Source organism: Rhodnius prolixus, unplaced genomic scaffold (assembly GCF_049639745.1).
Source record: "Rhodnius prolixus isolate KJV_2025 unplaced genomic scaffold, Rpr scaffold_10, whole genome shotgun sequence".
Lineage (NCBI taxonomy): Eukaryota > Metazoa > Arthropoda > Insecta > Hemiptera > Reduviidae > Rhodnius > Rhodnius prolixus.
In genome coordinates this window covers 22,022,092-22,046,087 of record NW_027411615.1, presented here as the reverse complement: position 1 = coordinate 22,046,087, position 23,996 = coordinate 22,022,092, and the positions used below count along the sequence as shown (strand labels likewise).

Here is a 23,996-nt window from a genome sequence, read left to right as displayed (position 1 = left end):
TAGTGCCTTAAACTGCAGCTTTCCGCCTGATAAAAATAGTTTCCTCCCAAATGCTCTTAAATAAATCATAGCAGCTGCAAAATCTTCCTTCTCTAAAAGAAATTATGCTTTCAATTTCATCTCACTCTTAAATATTAACATAGAAAAGCTTTTTATTAGTTCCTGTTGCTATTCTGTTCATGGTGCGGCCATCTAACAGAACAAAAACAAGGACGTTCGTCAAGTTGAAGTGATTTTTTTTTTTATGATTTTTAAAACTCCTTTTTCTAAACGCTAAACCTTGTTTGTGTCGTTGATTTGTTAAATTTCTATGTTTGTGCTGCGCTATTAAAAAGTTATTTAAGAAGAATATTCAGGCACCCTCTTTGGATCCCTTTTTATTGACAAGTTAATCTGTCAACACATAAAATTGCACCAGCAAAATCTTATATTTAGAATTGAACAAAATAAAGAAGTTACAAACTGTAGCAAAAATAAAAGAAAATTTTACGACAAATGATCAATCTAATGAAAGTGAATTCTGCCCCAAGTAACGCAGATAAATTTGCAATTTAAGTGCTGCAAATTGCTGAGCGGTTGAATAAAAGTACTAACTATTGACAAAGAGATTTAATTATTCCGAAATATAGTTCAATATTAAAAATTTATAAAATTGAACTCAAATTAAAGAACCAAAATATAAATCTGCAGCTATTGATCTAGATATGATAAGAGCTCAGCAATTTGGATGAAAAAAACTAGAAAACTGGAAAGTTATTTTTTAACATTCTTCATTATTTTGAAAGCCTGATTGTTTTTTAAACTTTTTTTTTTCTTATAATGAACTGTTTAAAAAAGAATTACATTTTGAAGTTCCAGAAAATATATTTTTATATGGCCATATGAAGATATTATAATGTCAGGACATGGTTTTCTAATTAAACCAAGTTCTTTGGCACATACTATTTACCTGTTTTGCACATAACATAGATAATAAAGATCATTTAGAGAAAAAATGTAGGCCCAAGTTTATGAATTTGATCTCGGATTTTAAGCATAAAATAATTGCTTCAATTCAACGGGTACTTAAGTTTTATTACACGTTCAACTTTGCTTAGTAGGTATATTTTAATAATGTTTATTTGGGGTAGGTATAAATTTCCATTAAGAAAACGTAAATAAATAAATTATTGTTATTAAAGCAATGAATCACTAATACGCAAAATAACTAGACAATTTTAAATTTCTTAATTGTTAATTTATGTGCTTACAAACTTATGTTTATATAAATACTTGAACACATAAATAATTAATTTTTTAAACTTCAAATAAGTATACAGATTAAAAAAATCATATAATAAAAATTCTTCAAATATCTAAAATACGATATGAATACACAAACTTCTAAGGAATTAATAAGTATCTGTTTGTGAGAAACTACTATTTCCACTCGATAAAGAGTAAGATTCTTCTTGCCTGTACTGAATTTTTTGTAAGACTTCCTGAGCTTTATTAAACTCTATAGACTTCATTCTACTTTTCTAAAAACAAATTTAATTCTCATATTATTAATTATTTTATTAAGTATTGCATAATTAGATAAAAAAAAATACTTATTTTAGAGCAAATAGCCGGTTAAACTAAGCTAAATTTTTCAAATTGAGATTCTTGTTGTTTGCACCATGTCGTCCGCGAATGTGAAAGTAATTATTATAGGTGGGTGTGTTAGTAAGTCGGCAGTATAGAGAAAATAAAGTAAGGGGACTAGATCTGAGGTAATTAAAGTAATTTTTTTTTAATCGATAAAGTACAATGTAAATACTTACAAGAGACTCGTAGGATATTTGCCATATTTTATGACCATATCTGATCATATTTTCATGATGTGAAGAAATAAGAAATTGAACATTACTCATACCTCCAACAATTCTGATAAACTGTAAATGCTGCTCCTTGCTTAAATGCTGAAAAGTTATTATTAGTGAGTCATTCCAAAACATTTTGTGCTTAAAAAAAAAGTTGGTTACATTAACACACACACACACAAAAGAATTTCGTAAAGTATTATAACAATTATTTTTTCCGTCGATGACATAAATACTATTTGTTTTTTTACAAATAAGTAATTCGTGGTCGAATTATGCAAAGTTAGATAACATCATAGATTTTATCTGTCAAAGCAAGCTTCTTTTTTTAAATTTTTTACAGCCACGAGACTTTGTCCTGATACTATTACGCTATTATGCAATGAGACAGTTTAGTGACTTGCAGCAGAACTTTATACCAGTGAAATTCAAGTCACTACAAAAATTTGGTGCACTACTTTTCTCAGATGGAAGAAAATCAAACTTTGTTAAAATCTTTGAATTCTTCAAGATTCACTAGATAAATTCTGTGAAAATACTTTAAAAAATAAATTCCATTTAGATTCAGTAAAATTTACTAAACAAAACTATTATTATAACTTACACCATCAATTTCATCAAATAAACATAATGGAAATTTTTGGGTTTTGAGTAGTGCAAATATAATGGATATCAAAATTATAGTCTGCTCGCCTTTTGATAAAGTATTCACTCCCAATTCTTCTCGATCTCCAGAAAATCTTACAGTCAAACCAAGACCATAATTGTTTCCAAATGCAATTAGATCCTGTAAAAATAAAAATTATTGATTATAGACTTGCATTTTAAACTAGAACACACACACAAAAGAAAGGAAATACAGATTGCAAAATATACCATACCTGAGTTTCGCTGCCTTCAGTATTATTGTTATAATATACTAATGAACTACTACCATTTGATACAAGGTTACTGAAGTAATGGTTATAACATTTGCAAATTTCACCAATTTTGTGTTCAACGTGAGACTCCAACCAATTAATAAAGGACATTACCATTACATATCTACAAACAAATCTTGTATAATGCATATAATGAGGAAATAAATTAAATTAGATAAGAAGTTCTGAAGAGTTGAGTGTTGAAGGTCGGGAATTAATTGGTTGGCAAATGGAGTCGTAAGTAGTTTTGTGATGTGCTCAGAAAAGGGCAATTAGATCTTAATATCGAAGTTCGGAAAGATGGTCTCCATCAGATTTAGGTAAACAGACAAATAACTCTCATACACAATACAAAAACTCTTATTTGAACTTTTGTTTCCACGAAAATTAGATGGTCACAGGTTTAGAAAGTAACTCATCAATAAAATTATTGTTACTGTAAGTGTTAGTAAGCATGTGATGAATTAAGATTCTAAGATCACTTTTTTTAAATTCAACCGAGCGAACATTTCATTAGTTTTCTGAAATGTTTGGAGTGGAGGAAGAATAGTGAGGGCTTCTGTTTATAGTGAGGTTAGAACATTTTGTTCGTTCGCTTAGTCTGTGGTTTTGTGAGCTAGTATTCAGAGATATTGTTCGTGAGGAGAAGTGTAAACTACACAGCCGTAGTACATCTTAAAACTGTACTGATAAAGGGACCATAATTGCAGGTTATAAAATATATGTTGGCGTATGCAGAGAAAACTTAATGTAGCTGTGAAGTGTTGTTCGGCATTATCCAAAGTTTGGATCCAAACATAACACTTCTTCTGACACTTAGTCAAATACAAAATACATTAATTTACTGAAAGAAAAATACTCCGCATGACCAATTTAATATTGAGTTGATGTTTTTTAATTTCTTGCGATAGATGTTTCTGCGCTGCTCTACAAAGTTTTTGTTCAATAAAGTGTTTATCGAAAGTGTGCCCACTACATTGCACAACTTTAACCACATAAATCTCAATCAAAAAAGCAGCGGCTTGAGGTCGCCATTGCAATACCTGGATGTAACAATAATAGAGTATTATCACCGTATATGTATATCACAGCCTTCCGCATAGCAAACGTCCGCATTATATGGAGCAACTAACTGATGAAGGCAAACTTTCAACCAAAAACAAAGCAAATAGAATTTCCAAACTCTACATGGTTTAAATTTTTGCGACAAAAGTATTTAAATAATATGTTATTTCTCCAAAAAAAAACTTTATCTAAAAACTAATCTTACGCCAACGTAAAATCGGAATATTGCTGTTCAATACGTAGACTTTTTTTTCTAAAATTCATTGCTTCTACATATTTCCGCTTTGCTAAAATGTACACTTGTCCAAGACATTTTATTGAAGCAGAGGTTGCTTTCAATTCCTCGTTAACCTAAAATTTTATCACTTAAATTAGAAATAATCCATCAAATATTGCTTAAGTCACAGAAAAAAAAAGAAGTATTTAAATTACCATTAACAAGGATTTATCCTCAAATCTGGACAGTATTAATTTTGAGTACTTTTTTTCATATAAACTGACTATATAATTTTCGCTTTCTTTTATTTTAAGATAAAAATATCTAATTTTTTCTCTAAGCTTTTCTTTTTGCATAAATTGTTTATCTGTTTGCATATCAAGCTTTAATTGTTTTAGTTTTTCAAGATCTTTAATTTTTTTATCATTCTGAAACATAATTTCAAAATTAAATAAAGTAAAAAAATAAGTAAATAGTTTAGCAATAAACAGATTCAATGCAATTTAATTGCCAACAGATTTTCTAATTTGATAAAATTTATAGAAATTAAAATGGAAATTTATAGAATATTTTAACAAATAGCTTTAGATTCCTCTAAATTAAAAATAATTTGATACAGTTGTATAATTTGTCAAAAATCAAATGATCATGAAGGAGACTTTACCGAGTATATATTCATATTTTATAATTTAGAATAACATGCCTTCTTAATTGATAATTAGCTAATATTTACTTGGCTAAAAGGTAAAACCTGCCATGGCTAAAAGAACACTAACCTCCTCTTCAGCTTTAATTATTTTTTGATCTGTCCACTTGAGTTTTTCGTTAAGCGTTTGCATTCTTGCCACGATCAATTTTTCCTTAGTTAATAAATCATTCCTTTTTCTTTCATAAGTGTTTAAATCATTATGCTCTGCATTCTAAATAAAAAATAAGAAAAAACAACAATAATAATTGTTTTTTTTTATTAAATGAATACATGTACGGTTACAGAAAGTTTGATTTAAATTTTATTTAAGGTGTGACAACATATGAGGTTATTGGTACCCGGAGCTTTTATCAGTGCTCCGCCGGCTACCGGATAGTATTCTCTCCGTTACAAACGAATCCGGTGATGGACACTGAGCATTAAGAAGCTCCTAGGAAGAGAAAATGTAGGATCAGTACCTGAATTCGAACCCAGAATCTCCTCGTGGGAATCTAATAAGCTAACCACATAGCTAATCTCTTCCTGAAGAAACTTTACTTTAAAAAAAACGATAGCAATACTTCCACTCAGGCGGGGTAAGAGAAAAAAAAAATTGTATAATTATAGATCAGGCAATTACAGCAAACCTTTGATAAACTTATCAATTTACCTTTAAACTTCTTATATTTTTTTTATAAATTATATCGTCATTTAATTTCTTTTTCTCAAAGTCCAATTCTAATAATTTATTATTTAATACATTTATTTTCTTTTCAAATTCTTCAATTAGTTTGTTCATCTTTATTAATTGTATTTCGTCTTTTGGTGACCTTGTGCCGAATATCTGTAAATGACAATTAGACAAATCATTCCTATATTATTAGTGAATGAATTCATGTTTTTTGGCATGGAAAATTTGGTGTATTTTATCCCTTACTTGATTCCTTTCATTCATAAGATTAGTTTGGCGGGTTTTTAATTTTAAATTATTTAATTTTACTGTTTCCATCCTTTTCTCAACCAGTTCTATTTCATTATTTATGCTTGCAATTTTTTCTTTTAAATGTGCTTCTGGTTTTTTGGAATATAAGACATTTCTGGAAATGAATCATGATATTAATGAATTATAAAATGAAGAGTATGATTTAATTGGAAAAAATGGAAACATAACAAAGTGAACATATGCAACTTAAGCATGTTTTTAAATTGTTAAAGTATTTCTTTGAAAACATTTCTGCATCAATTATCTGGTTAAAATCAGGTATTTAAGTCCAAACGCCGATAATAGAGCACATATACCGTTATAAATACATAAGTAAAGGCAATACACTAATCAAGCGAAATAACTGTAAAAAAACAAATATATTGTTAAAAGTTTAATAAGATTACTCAGTTTTAAATCGTTGTATCTCTGAATGTAGACGGTCAAGTTTCATTTGGATGTCCTGTGATGTTTTTTTATGCCTCAACAAATCCATATTTAGTAGATTTGATTGTTCCACTGTTTTACAAATTTTTACATACAAACTTCTTAAAGAACTTTTTTGTTCATTAAAACCACCACTGAGAACGCCACTATTTTTCACCTAAGAATGCAAGAACTCAAATTTTATGAAAAATTATTATTGTAAAAAAAAATAATAATAATATTACAAAAAGTGAACTACCTTATCTCCATCTAGTGTTACACAAGTAAAACGATATAATCTTGCAACATGTACTGCTATCTCTAAGTCTTTGCAAATTAATATTTTACCGAAGATAAATTTCATTGCTTTTTCAATGTTTTCACTGAATTTTATCACATCAATTAATGGTCTAACATTCTGAAAAAAATAAAACCTTTTAAAATAATAATTCCAAATACCATGAAGAACCAAAAAAGTAGCCATCACTTACTATTTGTGTTAGTTTCCTTAAATTGCTCATTAACAACATGATTTATAGTTTTAGTATAAATTATGTGTAATATGGAAAAATTTGGAAATGAATAGTCTTTAAATGAATGTAAAATAACAGAATTTAAAAATACAAAAAAGTATTGCTACTAAGTATAAAGAAAAATTTTAAAATTCAAGAGATTAACCAGTTAAGCGCGGAATTTAATTTAAAAAAACCCCCACAGAGTGCGGAATCAAAATCAGACGACGTGTACACGTCGAACGCTGGGCAACACAACCAAAAGTTTACAACGTCGTAATAGTCACTGCAAGCACTTTTTGCTGCAATTTCTGGGGCTTGAGATTAAAGAGCAGTCTGTGCTCATTCAAAATCTTGCACCGCTTCACGTATGCATTGCTCTAGTTAACTAGGGACGCAAGAGCTTTTACAAGGAAGAGAAGAGCTTTGAATTCTGTGCAAAATGAAATCATGTTCGTAATGAGGTCTGAACCTCTATCTAAGGTAAAAACGGCATTGCACAAGGGTTGAGAGCTTCTATTTGTGGGCGTAATTCCCAATCTCTAATGCGGAGACCAAACATGTACCAACCACTTAACATTTGGCTGACTCCCACCGCAGTTCTAATGGTAAAATAAAGGAAACATCCCACCAAATAATATGCTTATTGTATTTTATTAAAATGTTGAGTTTTTATAGTTAATGGTAATTTTATATTTATTTTCCACAACGAGTATACACGACGAACGCACCGAAATAGAGATTTGGTTTGACGTGTATACACTTAACTGGTTAAGATGTATTTCCAACCCTTGTGTTTATCACAGGTTGCGTACGACGTAGCATCATCAAAATTGTGAGTTTTTGAATTGATTCTAAGAAATAATTCCATACTCCTCACTTAAAGGCAAATTACAAGAAACAGAGGGCTTCTGTTAAAGCTCGATTCTCTTAATTCGCCTTGACAAATTATTCTACGGATGTCCAATGGGGTTGAGTTCTGGATATCCCAGCTCAAAATTGATTCTTTCTTCTTAATCTCCAGTTTCTTTTTGGCTCTAAGACCTGATTTTTCAAATAGTCTCAGCTTTTGGATTTCAAATTGAATTCTTTTGATTTTCATATCCATATTGTTCAACTCTAGTTATTTTGGGTAAATTAGGACTTATTTTATTTAGGCGCACTAGTATTTGAGATCGTTAGTTCCTCTTTTTCACATATAACATTAAAATAGGTTATTACAATGAAACTAAACAAAGCATTATTTACTTCATACAAGAGACATTCATAGAAGCTCTCCGAATCTTTAGGTTTGCTTTGAGTGAGAAATATGAAAGTATTTCTTAGAATTAATTTCAAAACCACATCAGTTGTGTAGTTCGCTAGTTTTTTTTATTTCGTAATTTAAGATCAACATCTGAGATCATTTCTTCCCGGAGCTTTTTTCAAAGCACTGATGGCTTCCGGACAGTGTTCTCTCTTTACAGGCAACAATATCCATCACCGGACAGTTAGCTGTATGAAGCTCCTTAGAGAAGAAAATCTAAGTACCAGCAGCTAGATAACCACTGAGCTAATAATCCCTTCCCTGTTTGCAATTATTATTTGTATTACTAAAACTAAATTAGCGATATCTAATAAAAATATCTGGCACTTACTTCATCTTGTGGATATTGTAAAATGGGTTTATTTATTTTGTCCAGTGGTAAAAACCATACTTCTCCAGGTAATTGCATTGAATTCATTTCCTTAAGAATTGCATTTCCAGTACGGCTACTGTCTACAATGTGCTGAAATAATCTATTTAAAAAGAAAAATTTGTTACATTATAACTTATTAAAACTTAGAACAAAATTATAATAAGTTTGATGATTTAAAATCAACTAAAGAACCAATTCAGGATTAAAAATTCTTTGAAAACAAGAAACTGAGACAGGATGAATACAAAGAGTATTGCACTGACACTTTAGCTTGAATGAACCATTAAGTAAGTTGAAGTAAATATTTGTAAATTATAAAGTTTAACAGTTAGCATGAATTATTCTTTAAAATTTAACTTTAAATATCTCATATCATAATCTACAGATTTTTACGAAATTTTATACAATTATAGATAAAAAGTTGTCTTCATATACAGGTTAAATATAAACAAAATCCATCGAGTAGTTTTTGAGATATTTGAAGTTAAAGATTTCACTATTTCAAACGAAAACAAAATTTAACTCTGAATATCTCGTTTCCTTCTCGACAGAATTTTACGAAATTTTATAAAATTATAGACAAAAGTTGTCTCCATATACAAGTGAATTATAAACAAAATCCATCGAGTAGTTTTTGAGATATTTGAAGTTAAAGATTTCACCGTTTCAAACAAAACCAAAATTTAACTCTAAATATCTCGTTTCCTTCACGACAGATTTTTACGACATTTTAAACGATTATAGACAAAAGTTATCTCCATATACAAGTGAAATATAAACAAAATCCATCGAGTAGTTTTTGAGATATTTGAAGTTAAAGATTTCACCGTTTCAAACAAAACCAAAATTTAACTCTTAATATCTCGTTAACTACTTGACAGATTTTTACGAAATTTTATACAATTGTAGACAAAAGTTATCTCCATATACAAGTGAAATATAAACAAAATCCATCGAGTAGTTTTTGAGATATTTGAAGATAAAGATTTCACCGTTTCAAACAAAACCAAAATTTAACTTTAAATATCTCGTTTCCTTCACGACAGATTTTTACGACATTTTATACAATTATAGACAAAAGTTATCTCCATATACAAGTGAAATATAAACAAAATCCATCTAATAGTTTTTGAGATATTTGAAGTTAAAGATTTCACTGTTTCAAGAAACGAAATTTTAACTCTTAATATCTCGTTAACTACTCGACAGATTTTTACGAAATTTTATACAATGATAGACAAAAGTTGTCTCCATATAAAAGTGAAATATAAACAATATCCATCGAGTAGTTTTTGTGATATTTGAAGTTAAAGATTTCACTATTTCAAACGAAACCAAAATTTAACTCTAAATATCTCGTTTCCTTCTTGACAGATTTTTACGAAATTTTATACAATTATAGACGAAAGTTGTCTCCATATACAGGTAAAATATAAACGAAATTCTTTGATAGTTTTTGAGATATTTGAAGTTAAAGATCAGGTATTTTTTTTCTCGATCGGCTCCTACGATTTCTTTAAACTCACCTCGCATACGAGATCTGTAACTTTTATCTAGAACCATTTTGCGGGAAATTAGATTAAGGGTCTTCAGCGAAAAGTGGGTATTTAGGACCAGGGCCGGATTTTGATGAAATGAGGCTTTAGGCTATTCCAGTTATAAGGCTCTTTCACTTCCCATTTTTAAGTTTTTAAATTACATGAGAAATTATAAAAAATTCACTACTGTAATATATTGTAAAGTTTTTCCCAAAAAAAAACTTTACTTACACAACTAGTGCCTGCCACTAGTTATTAAATATGTGGGTTTGATTAACTAATAAAACTCGCTAAAGTTGTAAGTAATAACCTGATTTATTAACACGTTAACATTACTCACATTAACATTTACAAGCAACTAACGCTATTCATTACAGTCACCATTTACAACAGTCACAACAGTTTACTGTTACTTACTCACTTCGTAACGCCACAAAACTGTTCCCCGACTGACCACTGGTCCGCACTGCACCGAATTGCACTAGTCTCAGCTGCACTAACACAGCTCTACTCATCAACTGACTAATTGCCCAACTAGCTACCACTGAAGCACTCCGCAACACTGACTCTCTCAACACTAACTCCGAACTTGACTAAAACTCTCTAAAACTTGATTGAAACTCGATTAACACTGACTTCTCCAGCTGTGTCGGCCTCCTTTTAACTGCGTGCCTCCCTCCAACTGGAACTGCCCTCCTCCAACTCTCTGAGCATAAGTTTCCACGCCCTCCTGATGTTCATTGGCTGGAGAAAACATACTGCCACCACCTCAGCTGTGAGCCGCCTCCTCCCATTCTCCGTCTCTCTCCAACTCCGTCTGTCTCCCTCTCACCTGTCAATCACAGGCTGGGAAACTCATATGCCACCACCCCAACTGAGGCCTTTCTCTTAGCTGGCTTTTACACAGGTCACTAACTCCTTGAACAATCTAGCCCTTTCCTTTCTAGTTCAATAAAGACCGGCCCTTTTGCCTACACAGTGGTGGCCTGTTACCGGCTTTAGTCGCTTAACCCCTAGAACAATCTAGGCCTTTCTTTTCTGCCACAAGTAGATACCGCCCCTTTTGTTTATGCAGTGGCGGCCTGTTACTGACTTTGGTCGTTCAACCTCTAGAACAATCTAGGCCTTTCTTCTCCGCCCAGGTCAACTTCGTTACAATATGTATAATAATTTGTTAAATGTTAATTTATTATATGTTATGTTTTTAAAATAGTGTAATTTTAATTTTGCTAACAATTTGATTGTAGGCCCCTCTTGACCTTGAGACCCTAGGCTGAAGCCTAGTTGGCCTATAGGAAAATCCAGCCCTGGGTACTGGGTTCGATTCCCGGTCTTGGGCCTTGGATTTTATTTAATGGTTAATAAAAGAAATTTACAATAAAGTATGTTTGCTAGTCGCCTCTGTCCACGACACCTAATTGGAAGTTGGTCGCAAAGCCCGCCTGAAAAAATAGGCATTTACTTTACTTATATAAAATATAATTTAGTAAGTTACCTATTTCCGATGGCAGCCTCAACCGCCACATTCAATTTATCATCACATACAAAATTATCTATAACTAAACCGTGATATCCTTTGAATAAATTATGATAGTTTTCATCATCGGAACCTTGCCACTTCGCTATTACCTTATCAACACTTTCACATCCATCATGAGTGGCCTGGCAAAAAAAAAATTAACAAACAATTAAAAAAGCAAACAAACTATAGAGTTCAGAAAAAAAAGTATACAGAGTTTAAAAATCTTCGCACAAATGTTAATAAATAGTTGAAGAGGTGACCATACTTTGGTAAAAAAAAATTGCTATAAATCCAAGAACTAATTCATCATAGATTAGGTGCAAAATCATTTGTCAAATTCTTGATATTCTCTGGGTTCTAACTCATAAAGTTTCAGTAAACACCGAATATTTGTCATGTTTACTTTTCAATAACATTATGGTATATAACGTGCAATAATGTAACCTTTACATGGAAGCCTACTCCAACACCCTTGCCCCGAAAACTGACTTAAAATACGCTCAATTGATTCAAGTAAATCTTCGTAAATCCGAAGATATACCAAGCCCGTTCAAAATCATATTCATTTTGTATAAAATCTCAAAAAAATAAACAATCCATGGATTAAGAAGAAATTGTGGTTGAGTTATTTTCTTAAAACACGGAATTTCAGCAACCCATTCCAACCTTCTTAACATTACTGAAAAGATAGGACCATAAATTTGACAAAACTGGCACTACAGAGGGCATTTATCTATCCCCTTCTAAGAAGTAACTTCCTTTAATTGAATTTTACAAGAAATTTCGAATAAAATTCAATTATGAAATATTCGAATAAAAGTTGTAGGTTTATGTTTCTAAATCGCTATACAAAGTTGAAGTAAATGTTGAAGCCGTTTTCAAGAAAAATTATAAAACTTAAAATCAATTATGAAATAGCACTTCGAATCAAACGGTTTCTTTCCAATTTGACACTTTACTTCCACATTTTATTATAAAAGTGACAAGTCAGTACAATGGCAGATTAAGAAAAATCTAAACCATCGTCCTCTCCTAGAAGAATAATCGAATTTGTAAAAAGTAAACGAATCCGTCTTTAAAGAATAAGTTTTCAATTCGGAACTTCAAGTAATTTTTTCCATTTTTGAACTTATGTTCACGAACACTAGCGATTACATGAATGCCTTAATAATTTTTATTTTTTTCGGATTGAGGAGATCTTATTTCGAAATGGAGGAAGCCTTCCGATGATGGTGCTAACGATTTCACACAATTTGAAGGTTAAGCGAGTGAGGTTTTAATACGGTCACTCAATTAATATTGGGCAAGGGAAGCCCCCTGATTACTTTATCGTACTTATTGTCTACTTAGAAAAATGAAATAAATGTGACCTTAAATGTGAAATTCCTAGGACAAAATCAATCAACGATAGTGCCTCTATATTCAATCAATTTTTCACTTTTTTCTAAAACTTGGAATTCAATTTAAGTTGGCTAATCGATTGTGGTTGATTGGGCGTTCATGTTACGTTCATACCTGAACATGTCGCATTATTCATTCTATAAGGTAGCCTAGTTAGTCCAAAACCTTGGTCACAGAATTGGTAAGAGTTGACTCAAGAGGATAATGTTGTTGTCGATGAATTGTTTGTTATTTTGCTAAAGTGGCTGAACTAAGAAATATCTGAAGTAGTCTTGACTGAAATCACGACAGACCGCAGCCATTATAATTATTAATTGCACTTCCTCACGTCAAGGGCAAGTTGCTCTAGAGGGGGGCACGCAATCTAAAATCTTGACGTACTCAAGGCTGAATGCCTTGATTAAAACTTAACATAGAATAAATAAAGTGTTCCCCATCCAGTATGTTACTGAATTATTAAATTTAACCGTAATAGTTAGCTCATTTAAATTTAATAAACTCTTAAGGTTTCGTTCTAAATATTTATGATTTATAAATAATTGTAATAATTTTGAAAAATCACTAAAATGAACTAAAATTTGAATATTCAACTTACACGTCCTATTTTAACACGAAGTTTTCCCTTCATTATATCCAAATTATTTTTTACCATTTTAATGGAATTTTCTATTTCACACAGTGCATGTCTGACATCACTATAACAAAAGTATGATATTTTAATGTATAAAAATACAATTCGCACAATTTTTATCATTATTGATAAATATATACATATACAATCACTGTATCAAATCATCCTGGTTTTGAAATCTAGAGCGTATTCATTGAAGTTGATATTCTTAGTTTAAGGTTAAACTAATGGAATTTCAGCCGATAAATTAAAAAAAAAAAACAGTCAAAGAATTTTACTTATACTTAAATAAGTTGCAAATCGTACTTAGATATTTAAATGAAATTGAACATAAGAAAAAAAAAATGCAATTGACTTACTTTAACGCATTCATTAGATAAGCATATTGACATTTTGTTTCGGCTTCTTTGTTGGCCAATGTTTCGCTATCATGTGAATCATCAAGTTCCTGGAATTAATTCTTAATGAATTTTAATTAATCATTTAAACAAATGGTTTTTTATTTTCATCAAGCAACTTTGTTCAAGATCAAAATAGATAAGAGGCAACGCAACAGCCTATCGAGCCTTCTTCACAGTACCCCATTTTTTTACCCATTCTTTAACTCAACGCAGTGATATCAAGACTCAGAAGAGGAGGTGACAATACGAGGATACGTTACGTTCATTTGCAACAATGGATGCATAGCTTACAAAAGCTGCACTTTCAATTGACTCAAATACTGAAAAAAAAAAAATGTATATCTCAATTTTGCTCTGCTTAAACAAACTTTTTGCTTTGTTTAAGAGAAACTTTTTTTTTTCAAGCATCACAAAACGTTAAATTATTGGAACAGAAAAATAACTTGTAATAAAATGAACAATCTATAGGTATAGACCCCAGTTTAAATAATTAATGTGAAATTCTGCAAATAATCACAGAACAAAGATACTATTTAAATTTTAGTTTATAAAAATATGCTATTAAAATAGCAAATATCTATTTTGATATTAAAAATTTCAAATAGTTAATCTGTGAAAGGTAAACTACTACTTCAAATTACTTTTTCATCAAATAATAATATTGTTATACCATAAAAAATGTTTCCAAATTAAACCTTTTTTCAATAAGTTCATTTTTTTCTTCAAGCAATTTTGTAGATTTAGTATCATTTTCATGAATTTGAACTTGAATGGTGCTGAAAATTAAAATTAATTTTTTAGAAACTCTTATTTATGGCTTAAAAACTTAATTGTAGCCATCAAACTCTGAAAACTGAACATTAAGTCATATAATAAAAAAATCTGTTAATGATAATAGAGAATAATCTATAGAAATAAAGAATTATTAAAAAAAAAAAAAAACAAAGCAAAATGGATTCAACATTAGTAGTTGTAATTATTCGAAATTGAGAATTTTAAATAATTCCAGCTTTGATTGAAAAGTGAACGTTTGTTTTATTGACAGTACACTTAGAAAATGGTTTTAATTAATAAAAAGAAATGCAAAATTGTGTAGATCTAAGTACCTAATTTGATTTTCTATCCACAAATTCCTTTCTTTTTCAGACGTAAACGTTCTTGTTTCATTAGATATTAGATCAAGTCTTGTTTGATTTGCAGAATATAACCTGAAAATTGTAAACATGTTTATTTAATAAAGTAAACATACTTTATTAATGGACCCCAATTCATTTAATGAGAAAATCTCATAGAAGGTTTTGATGCTATATTTTGAATACTAGGAAAAGAACATTATAAAGGTTAATAACAGCAGAGTTAATGAAAAAGTTCTCTTTAAAAATCAAAATAAGCTTAACACTTGAAATTAGATTCATTTAACTCCTATTTAATTTTACCATATTGGTTTTTACTTTTGTGGCCTAACCAAATGTTAAACTTTTGAAATCACCCTTATAGCATATCGACAGATCTAAATAGTCTAACTCAAAATTTTCAATTTTCGACTATTCGATGTTGGTACTTATTTTGGTGAGCTCTATTAAGAGGCAGAATGGCGTACTCAATAATCCTTCCCACAATAACATTTTAGCAGTCACGTATCTTCAATATACGGTTTAAGATAGATCATCTTCAGAATCACTTGAATGAATAAAAACTACATTTAATTTATGTATACAAATGAACAACTATTCAAGTGTTTTTATCATTAAGAAGTAACTAATTTTCTGATGCAGTTTTTTAACTAAATCCAAAATTCCAAGTTATTTTTACTTTTATTCAGGTACGAGTCATCAAAATGTAGTAACTCCACATTTCATACTTAAATATACAATGTTCGATATTTTAGTTAAGTTAGGATTGTATCGTATACTATTGAACAAACTAAATAACACTAAAATTTCAATTAATAGTGCCTTCCATCAATGTTTTTAGAGTGTTCATAATTTAAGATTATTCGACTAAAAGTATTTATTCCGTCCTGCAAAACCACTGATCAGAATTACTTCCTCTAGTTCCGACATAACGGTTTGTACATAAATTCTCCCTAACTTTAATAAAAACTAAAATGACTGAAGATTTATTCCGTTTTCCCAAGTTAAAAATCCATATTTTCTGTTTACCAAATGTACTTACTGTTCTTCCAATTCCTGTAATTTGCATTTTTCATTCCGATACCTTTCTTCGAGCTCATATAAATGTTCAATTTTTAAGTGAATTTCAGTATTTAAATCATCAAGAGTTTGTTCCTGCAATAAGTTAAGAATTGATGAATCTGAATTATGAATGTAGATATTTTTGCTTATTTACTTTTAAAAAATTGAAAATTACCTACTTTAATTTTATTTTTTACAAATTCTATATTTTTATTAACTTCATCAATACTCAATGAAATTTTTTCTTTTTTTGCCAGCAGTATATTCAATTCTTTTAAAATATCTTCTTTTATTAATAAATAATTTACCATTATTACTTTCACCTCATTAAGTGAGATCTTTAAGGCAGCAATCGCAGAGTTAAATTGATGTGAAGTACTGGCATGTGAATTAGTATTCTCTAATAAATTTTGTAACTAGAAAATTTTTAATTTTAAGACAATAAGACAATAAATGGCAATCAATTTATTAATTATTGTTTATAAACAGGGCAATTAATTGTTTCGCCACTTACTTCACTAATGTTCGCTTTCCATTTCAAAATTAATTTTTGATGTAAAAGCATTAGTAAACTATTTTTCTTTTGACTTAATTCTTTGTATTTGTCTAACTTATTAACTTCTTGCAATAAAGTACTTTTCGATGTATCCATGTAACTTACAATATCTTTTGCCATATCAAATCGATATTTTGCATCTAAAAGAAAGGTTTTATTATTATTGATCTTACTGATTCAAAAGCAAAGTCCGTCATCTATTTCTGCAAGGTGCCACCACGAGAACTGCTGCTGGAGGCAAGCTAACAAATTAGATTGGAAGCAATCTAATCTGGAAGAGATGGTATGAGAACTTGTGCCATGGCCAGAATTCAATCTCTTACCTTATGATATTCTGAATAGAATATCATAACATCTAAAAAAGATTTAGGTAGGACGAAAAGGAGACACGTCACTGGTGAGTATGATATTAAAAACTACTGCTCCTCACACTTGCTAGCATTTCCTTAATGCCCAATAGCATAATCAGCAGTACAGGTCGATGGATAAATTTATTATTAATTTTACTTACTCTCCAAAGAATTCACAATTTTCTTCATGGCCGACAATGTTGTTGAAATGTTAGTTCCCAGATTAGATATAATGAAATTCAATCTTTCGTTTGGAGAAAAACCGATGAAATTACTTGCCTAGACAAAAATTATACATTAATTAATTATTATATTTCTTAAACGTTCCCAGAATGAGTAATATTTAAAATTTTACATCAAAGATAATGAAAACGTTACTATAGCTTTTATTAATCACTGCAGTTATGGTGAATTGAGAATGTGTTTAAAAAATCTATCCTACTTCTACCACTTATGGCCACTCCGAAAATTTTGAAACCACTTATAAACTGTTCTAATCGAAGCTGCAGAGTCACCATAATGTTTATCAAGCTTCTCTTTAGTCTCCTGAGGCGTTTTGCCTTTCATAAAGTAGTGTTTAATCAACACACGAAATTCTTTTTCGTCCATTTTTTGAAAATCACTCGACTTCCTCGATTCAAATGAATGCCAAACACATAGATATAGACCGATCTGGCTAAACTTAGTGTGTGTTCTTCCAAGAGATGCTACTAACTAAACATAATCTCGATACGCGCCAGTAGTGCTATCTCTCTGACTTTGCACGGACTTTTCAAACGACCCTCGTACATTATTAGCGGTCTTGATTTAAGAACTCCCATTGCTGTTATTTAACTAAATATAAATAATAACAAATCTAACTTTGTCGGTTATTCTACTTTTCTTATCTCTGCCCTTGATAATTTCATAGTCAATTTTCTCGTAATATCTTATATTTAAAATGAATATTATAAGTAAATTTCGGTATACTTCCTTATTGTTTCTTTTACATTCATCTTTATTGTAGCATTATTATTCTTAAAAGCCCCTACTATTAATCTTTCAAGCTTAGAGAAAAATGTAAAGATATAAATATTAATCGGATTATTTATATTTGTCTTTATTCTTTCTTCATTGGCCATATGACAATGTTCTTAATAAATTTAATTATAATTATTTATAGATTTTTAATCTGCCTACATCTTGAATTTTCCAATTTAAAGTAAAAGGTACTCACTGATTTTAATGTAACAAAATAATATGGATTTCTAATAGAAAATCCACACAGTTCTAGAAATTTCTGAAATTCCTCTTGATGAACGCCTTCTCCATTAAGATAAAATTTGCTTCTTTCACCATTTTGTGTTCTTTTCAAAATAATGTCTCTTTTACCAACCTATCGATAAACATTTATTGCAATTACAATTATGTGAAATGAAAGGAATTTAGATATGAATTAAAAGTGTTTGACTTCTAAAATAAAAAAAAAAATCTAGACTACTGTTGACTAAATTTCTGGATTATAAAATAAAAAATGTATACTATCCATTAGGTTAAATAGGTTTATTTAATATGGCTCTTTCATAGCTAATTTACTATGATTTATAAGTCAACGTATTCATTAATCTGGAGTAAGGAAGCTAAATCTGAAATTGATGCCTAAGTTCAATACATTTGAAGGTAATATACATCTATTACTTTATTCGCATAATTCTTTAAAGAATTCGATTTGTTTGTGGTTTTTAGAGATACTATGCGAAGATAGGAACCAACTTTAAAAAATAATCCAATATTACCTGAACTACTAATACTGAATTTTAAGTTAATCTATAATTTAAAGATTTTAATTAGTAATTAAAAAAAAAAAAGACCCGCCACAGATATTGTTACTTATTCCATATGTACACAGAGAAAATTGAGTTCTACAGAAAGAATAATACCAACCAATTGATCGTAAGCTGCGAATATTATTTCAACACTCAGGAAACATTTGCGCCCATGGTGATATAATTTAATCTTTTCAGACTGCTGCTTATAGGATTTTCCAAAATCAATAACAAATTTGATCGCTAAAATAAAAATTAATAATTTTAGTTTGTCTGTAACGAGAGAACACTGTCCGGAGGCCGGCAGTGCACTGGAAAAAGCTCCGGGCGCTAATGACCTCAGCTGTTGATGCGCAAAAAAAAAAAAAAAATAATTTTAGTTTTCCAATAATTTTTTTTTGTCTATGCCAAGAAACTGTCGAGACTTAAAAATACTGCAATGCCGTGAACATCAAATTAAAAAAATCGCAGCTCCCTCAAATAGTTATTTTTTTTATTTTTAAATTAGAACGGCATAATAGCAGTAATTATGAAGCGAATTGTAGCAGGGATAGAGTTAACTCAGGGGTTAATGTACTGGATCCCCACACACGGATCCTGGGTTCTAATACAGCTGCTAAACCTGAGATTATCTTTTTTTCCACATCTCATTGTCCGGTGATGGTTGTTTGTAACGAGAGAACACTGCACTGAAAGAAACTCCCTGCGCTAATGATCTCAGAGGTTAAATAGAAAAATAGGATCGCAAAAAGAAGTCTATTCGCTGTCCAGAAAGTTCTGTTGTACAGAGATTCGTCGCAGCAAGAGAGCGGTGGGACTAAATGGAAATTACAGCGTGTAAAGAAAATGCAAAGTTTATCAGGGACTGGGAAAGAGAAGTTCTCCGAAAACCATTTGCCTTGAGTGTGTCAAACGGAAAATAGAAAATAAGGAAAGGTGAAGAACAGATGTTAATAATAATAACACATAGTTCATATGTAGAAAAATTATGTTATTTAGAGATAGAGAAGCAAAAACTACTGAGAGGTTGAAGGGTGAGTACCAGTCAGCGATCTGACTTAATGTTTATAATAAGGGATGTCATTTAAACAGCTTTCTAAGAAACTGAATATGTCAGTCACATTTTTTATTTACTGACTGAAAATAAGAGAGAATAAAATACGTTTCTTATTCTAACGGAGAAGCACAAATTTGAAAAATGACCTTCGAAGGGACATAAAGAAAAGTTGTTTATAAGTACAAATAAGAAATAAGTCATAAAATAATGGAGTACTGTTCGTTCCACCAAATATTCCAGTTTATGAGAAACATCAAGTACATACGTTTCTCATGAATATTATCTTTTGTTTTTTATAAGCATTGATTTGTTTTAATCTTTAAATATAATGATTTTAATACAATAAAACTAAATAATAATAAATCATTCAATGATTGCAACTTGTTTTCGTTTTTTCCTAATTACTTAAAAATATTCCAATACTTTGTAAGTTAAAAATTATAATGTAAAAGAAACAAATTTTTAATTCATTAAATTCATACCTTCCAAAAAATTGCTTTTTCCTGAGCCGTTTGACCCCACTGAAAATAATAATTGAGTATTTTATTTATTTTTATTTTGTTAAAAATTAATTTTTTATTCTAAGTTAAAGAAGTTCAAGAACACATAATCTTAATGTCTTAATTTTAACTTAGATTAAAACTCGCCTTTTTTTAAAAGACAATTCTTTATTTTCATAAGTAAATTTTTATTTTAAACAGTTGCTTTACTTTAACAGCTTACATTGACACAGCTTAGTTCTTAGGATAATTTTTGTTTTGTTTTCATTCTTTTGCAACTTGTATTTTTTACCCCTAATTACATAACAATCCTTTGATACATTCTATATTTTCTACATTTTTTTTTTTTTATTAAAATATAATAAACACTTTTTTTTGTTTAACCGACTTAATAAAAGAGAAAATTAAATTAAATGATTGAATTGAAATTTAATTGTACGTTGATTCTCACTACTATTGAAAACAATTTTATTGGAATAAATCTTACCCAAAATATTGCTGATAGGGCTGAAATTGTCTATTGTAGTTTCCTCGCCATAACTTTTAAAATTATTAATTATTATCTGTAACGAAAAATAAACAAATATTTTATATGTATATACAAATTAAAAATAGGGCTGCACACTAAGAGCTTTACACATGTAGGTACCTAAACAAATAAATTTATTGGATATTGGAATTCAACAGATTAATAATTAGCCATGGATTCAATTTCGTTAAGAGTTTGCTTTACTTTTATACATTAAATCGAATAGTTTATAAACTCATCGCTATGATTTTATTATTATTTTTGAACTCGGGGCGAATTTTTCCCTAAAATATGGCTTCATAATTATTTTATTCCACATCCATTTCAAACATTGATGACTTTTCACTTTCTCCTATAATAAGAGGAAGTACTGCGATCGAGTAAAATTGTCTATATTGACTCTTTTTACTGAAAGCATCCCAGAACAGTAGCCGTTGACTTTTGAAAGTTTTTGAGAACAATAATTAAAAATAAACAATTAACAACTTGATTTGCTTAGATGTAAATGTGTGTAACTTTAAATTCTGCATACAATCTACACATTCAATATTTAATATTCTCAACTTTCGTAATTTTATTGCGACATTTACAAAATTTAATCACATCCTTTTCTGGCCTCTTTAAAATTTTTTCCTGTTTGTAGCCGGTACTAATGGTAGACCATCTCTGCCACATTAACATCAGTAAACGAATAAGTTTTTGCGCTAAATTCATTACATTGAACACGTAAATCATACCTTATTACTAAGTCAGTTTAAATCTTGGCAACACACCCTTAAAAAACAGACATCATACTAATCTCATCCTTCTTTAAAAATGTATGCATTTTTTTTATTGCCTTCGTATCTTAAAAAAAAAAAATCTTTTTTTTTCCTATCAGTATCCACAAAGTCCCAAAGATCCTTCTCATTCTCTATCACACTAGATAACTCTCCGTCGTTGAACGTTATGTCACTGGCATTAAATTTACATTTATATCACTGATGTAAAAAAAAAGTAATTTAAATTTAGTCTAAATTAAATCTTCCAAATGTATAACTAAAATTTATGAAAAGAGCGTTTTGTAAAAAATAGATAAGAATTTTGTTACCTTTTTAATGTACATAATTTCCAAATTATAAGGTTTAAAACGTACAATATTAATTCTTATTTTATTTCTATCTTCGAGATGGTAAAAATTTAGTTTAAAGAAAGAGGCAGAGGTAAAACTACACCGTTTGTTACTAAAGTTGCCGCTTGGATCGTTCTATTATATTGTACGAGATATTAAATGCAATAGAATAGAAATTTAATAATGGGTTTATTAATTATTGTAATCGCTTGATAATTTTTGCTGACATTATTTCTTGCAATCTAATAATTCTTAAACTTTGAATTTAAAATTGAATTTTAAATAATAAGTTGTGATATTAAACAAATGTTACAAGTTAATTTAGTAGGGGTGAAACCTTCCCTTAGGTAGATATTAGATATCACACGTGTCTTATTCTTCTGTTCCATGAACACAAGTTGTGAAGGTACTACCCAATTTGCTGTGTGATGAAGGATCATTTAGTTTTTTACAAATAAATGGTAAAGATGTGTTAATAATGTATCTTGTCCAAATAAAATATCTTAAATAAAACAATCTTGAGAATGGAAAGTTTTTTTTTTTTAAGATTCAGTTACATACTTGTCTTTAGTTGGAAATAATGTTGATGCTTTCGAATTCTGATTGGTGCGTAACTCTTGAGCTAATTTACTGTATTCTTTTGAGTACCGAAAATTGTATTCATAAAGATATTTTTAAGTTAACTTAAGCGCATTAAGGTGCTCTTGCAAGCACTTAAAAGATCTGCCATGATATGATGTCGCTCATTTAATGGGTTCCTGACGTGCAACACGAACTTCAACCTTTCCTGTTACGCGATAAGCTGAAGAAAGTGTGATTCCATTGTCTACTTTCCTTGGATTACAGCGCTTTTGTTTTTTCTTTGCGCATCGACGACAGAGATCATTAGCGCCTTCAGGGCGTTAATAATCCAAACAATGGATACTTAAATCATGTGAGATTACAGGAGATTCTTTAAAGATATACTAAGTTAGTAAACCTAGTGATTGTATTTTTTCTTACTCCTAAATAAAAAGTTCCATCCTTAAGACAATTTATTTTTGGGTTTTCTCGGAAAAATTCAAAAGTAAGTGTTCCTCTAGATCAGAAAAAGTGTGCTTCTGTTAATGTATCTTTATTTAGTATTTTGAAGTATTTTAGACATTTCAACGGAAAAAGGAACATGTTTAGCTAATAGCTGTTTGCAAGAATTTGTACTCTTATGGCCACAATGTCAGGAAATAGATCAATAGAGAATATTTATTTAGTTTATTTATATATAATAAAAAGTAATGAATGCTGAAACTGCCTTCAAAAGTCTGAACGTGCTCAGGGCAAGAGACCTAATGAGGCTACCCCTACATTGCACTAGGAGACTGTGGACAATCCTCCACATCTCCGAAATAATTCAGATTAAAAGAAAAGACCTCTACACCGCGAGGTAGATGAGGTGGAGACTAAGTATTAAAGAATTGGGTAATTAACCCTATTAATAGAAGCCTTAATCTTAATTTCTTACAATTTGTGGGACTCGGCTAACATACATATATATTTCTTTTTATAATGAATTTTATATAATTATTAAAGAATGTCAGTAACAACAATTACAAAATTATTTACAAAATTGTTTACAAAAACAATATTACCCGCCCAAATTGTTAATTTATAAATCGAATGAATGTAATTGACACTATAGGCCCTATTATCCAGAAGAATATTAAAATACTTATCTATTCTTGTTTCAATTTTAAATATTTAAGGAGAAAATACCTTTCAAGATAAGTTTCCATTGAGAAGGTGGGTTTAGTGTAAGGTTTCCCTCCCTAATAACGAATCACAAAATACCATAGAATATTTTGGAAGAGATTCTGTGGGTCTTAACTTGGTTCCAAAATAACAAAGGATAACTACAAAAAAGCAGTCTCGATATGTGAAATAGTTGGAGCAAACAAAAACTAAGTTCTTTAGTTACTGGAGAAATAAGAAAGGAACACACATATTTTTCATTTAATTAAAACTTGCCTCCTATATAAAGACAACTAAATTTCAGTTTGAAAGCCTTTGGTTTGGTTGAAAAGTTTGTTAAAG

At 29.8% G+C, this 23,996-nt stretch overlaps 1 protein-coding gene across 4 annotated transcripts; it reads right to left on the bottom strand.

Annotated features, from left to right (window-relative positions):
- Positions 1-1,160: 1,160 nt before the first annotated feature.
- Positions 1,161-22,056, bottom strand: LOC141457163 (structural maintenance of chromosomes protein 3-like). Of its 4 annotated transcripts, XM_074133728.1 has the most exons (26): positions 21,909-22,056; positions 20,777-20,852; positions 20,272-20,310; positions 18,851-18,975; positions 18,144-18,302; positions 17,089-17,206; positions 16,536-16,717; positions 16,201-16,437; positions 16,002-16,114; positions 14,933-15,034; positions 14,497-14,602; positions 13,785-13,873; positions 13,390-13,489; positions 11,367-11,533; positions 8,292-8,433; positions 6,402-6,560; positions 6,124-6,320; positions 5,672-5,831; positions 5,405-5,578; positions 4,823-4,966; positions 4,262-4,474; positions 4,035-4,180; positions 2,726-2,888; positions 2,449-2,631; positions 1,806-1,943; positions 1,161-1,520 (listed from the first exon to the last, which is right to left on the bottom strand). In XM_074133728.1, exons 1-26 carry the CDS (start codon positions 21,921-21,923, stop codon positions 1,392-1,394), a joined length of 3,576 nt encoding a protein of 1,191 aa, XP_073989829.1. In that variant the 5' UTR covers positions 21,924-22,056; the 3' UTR covers positions 1,161-1,391. The 4 variants fall into 4 exon arrangements, with proteins under 4 accessions (XP_073989829.1, XP_073989830.1, XP_073989833.1 ...); XM_074133729.1 differs by lacking the exons at positions 18,851-18,975; positions 21,909-22,056 and having other exon boundaries at positions 1,165-1,520; positions 20,777-20,835; XM_074133732.1 differs by lacking the exons at positions 18,144-18,302; positions 18,851-18,975; positions 20,272-20,310; positions 20,777-20,852; positions 21,909-22,056 and adding an exon at positions 17,283-17,521 and having other exon boundaries at positions 1,165-1,520.
- Between the last annotated feature and the right edge of the window lie 1,940 nt (positions 22,057-23,996).

Coding starts and splice junctions, on each gene's coding strand:
- LOC141457163 (XM_074133728.1), bottom strand. Junction 20,311..20,776: donor CCCTATCAGCAATATTTTGG/GTAAGATTTATT, acceptor TATTATTTTCAG/TGGGGTCAAACGGCTCAGGA. Junction 1,521..1,805: donor AAATATCCTACGAGTCTCTT/GTAAGTATTTAC, acceptor ATTTGTTTTTAG/AAAAGTAGAATGAAGTCTAT.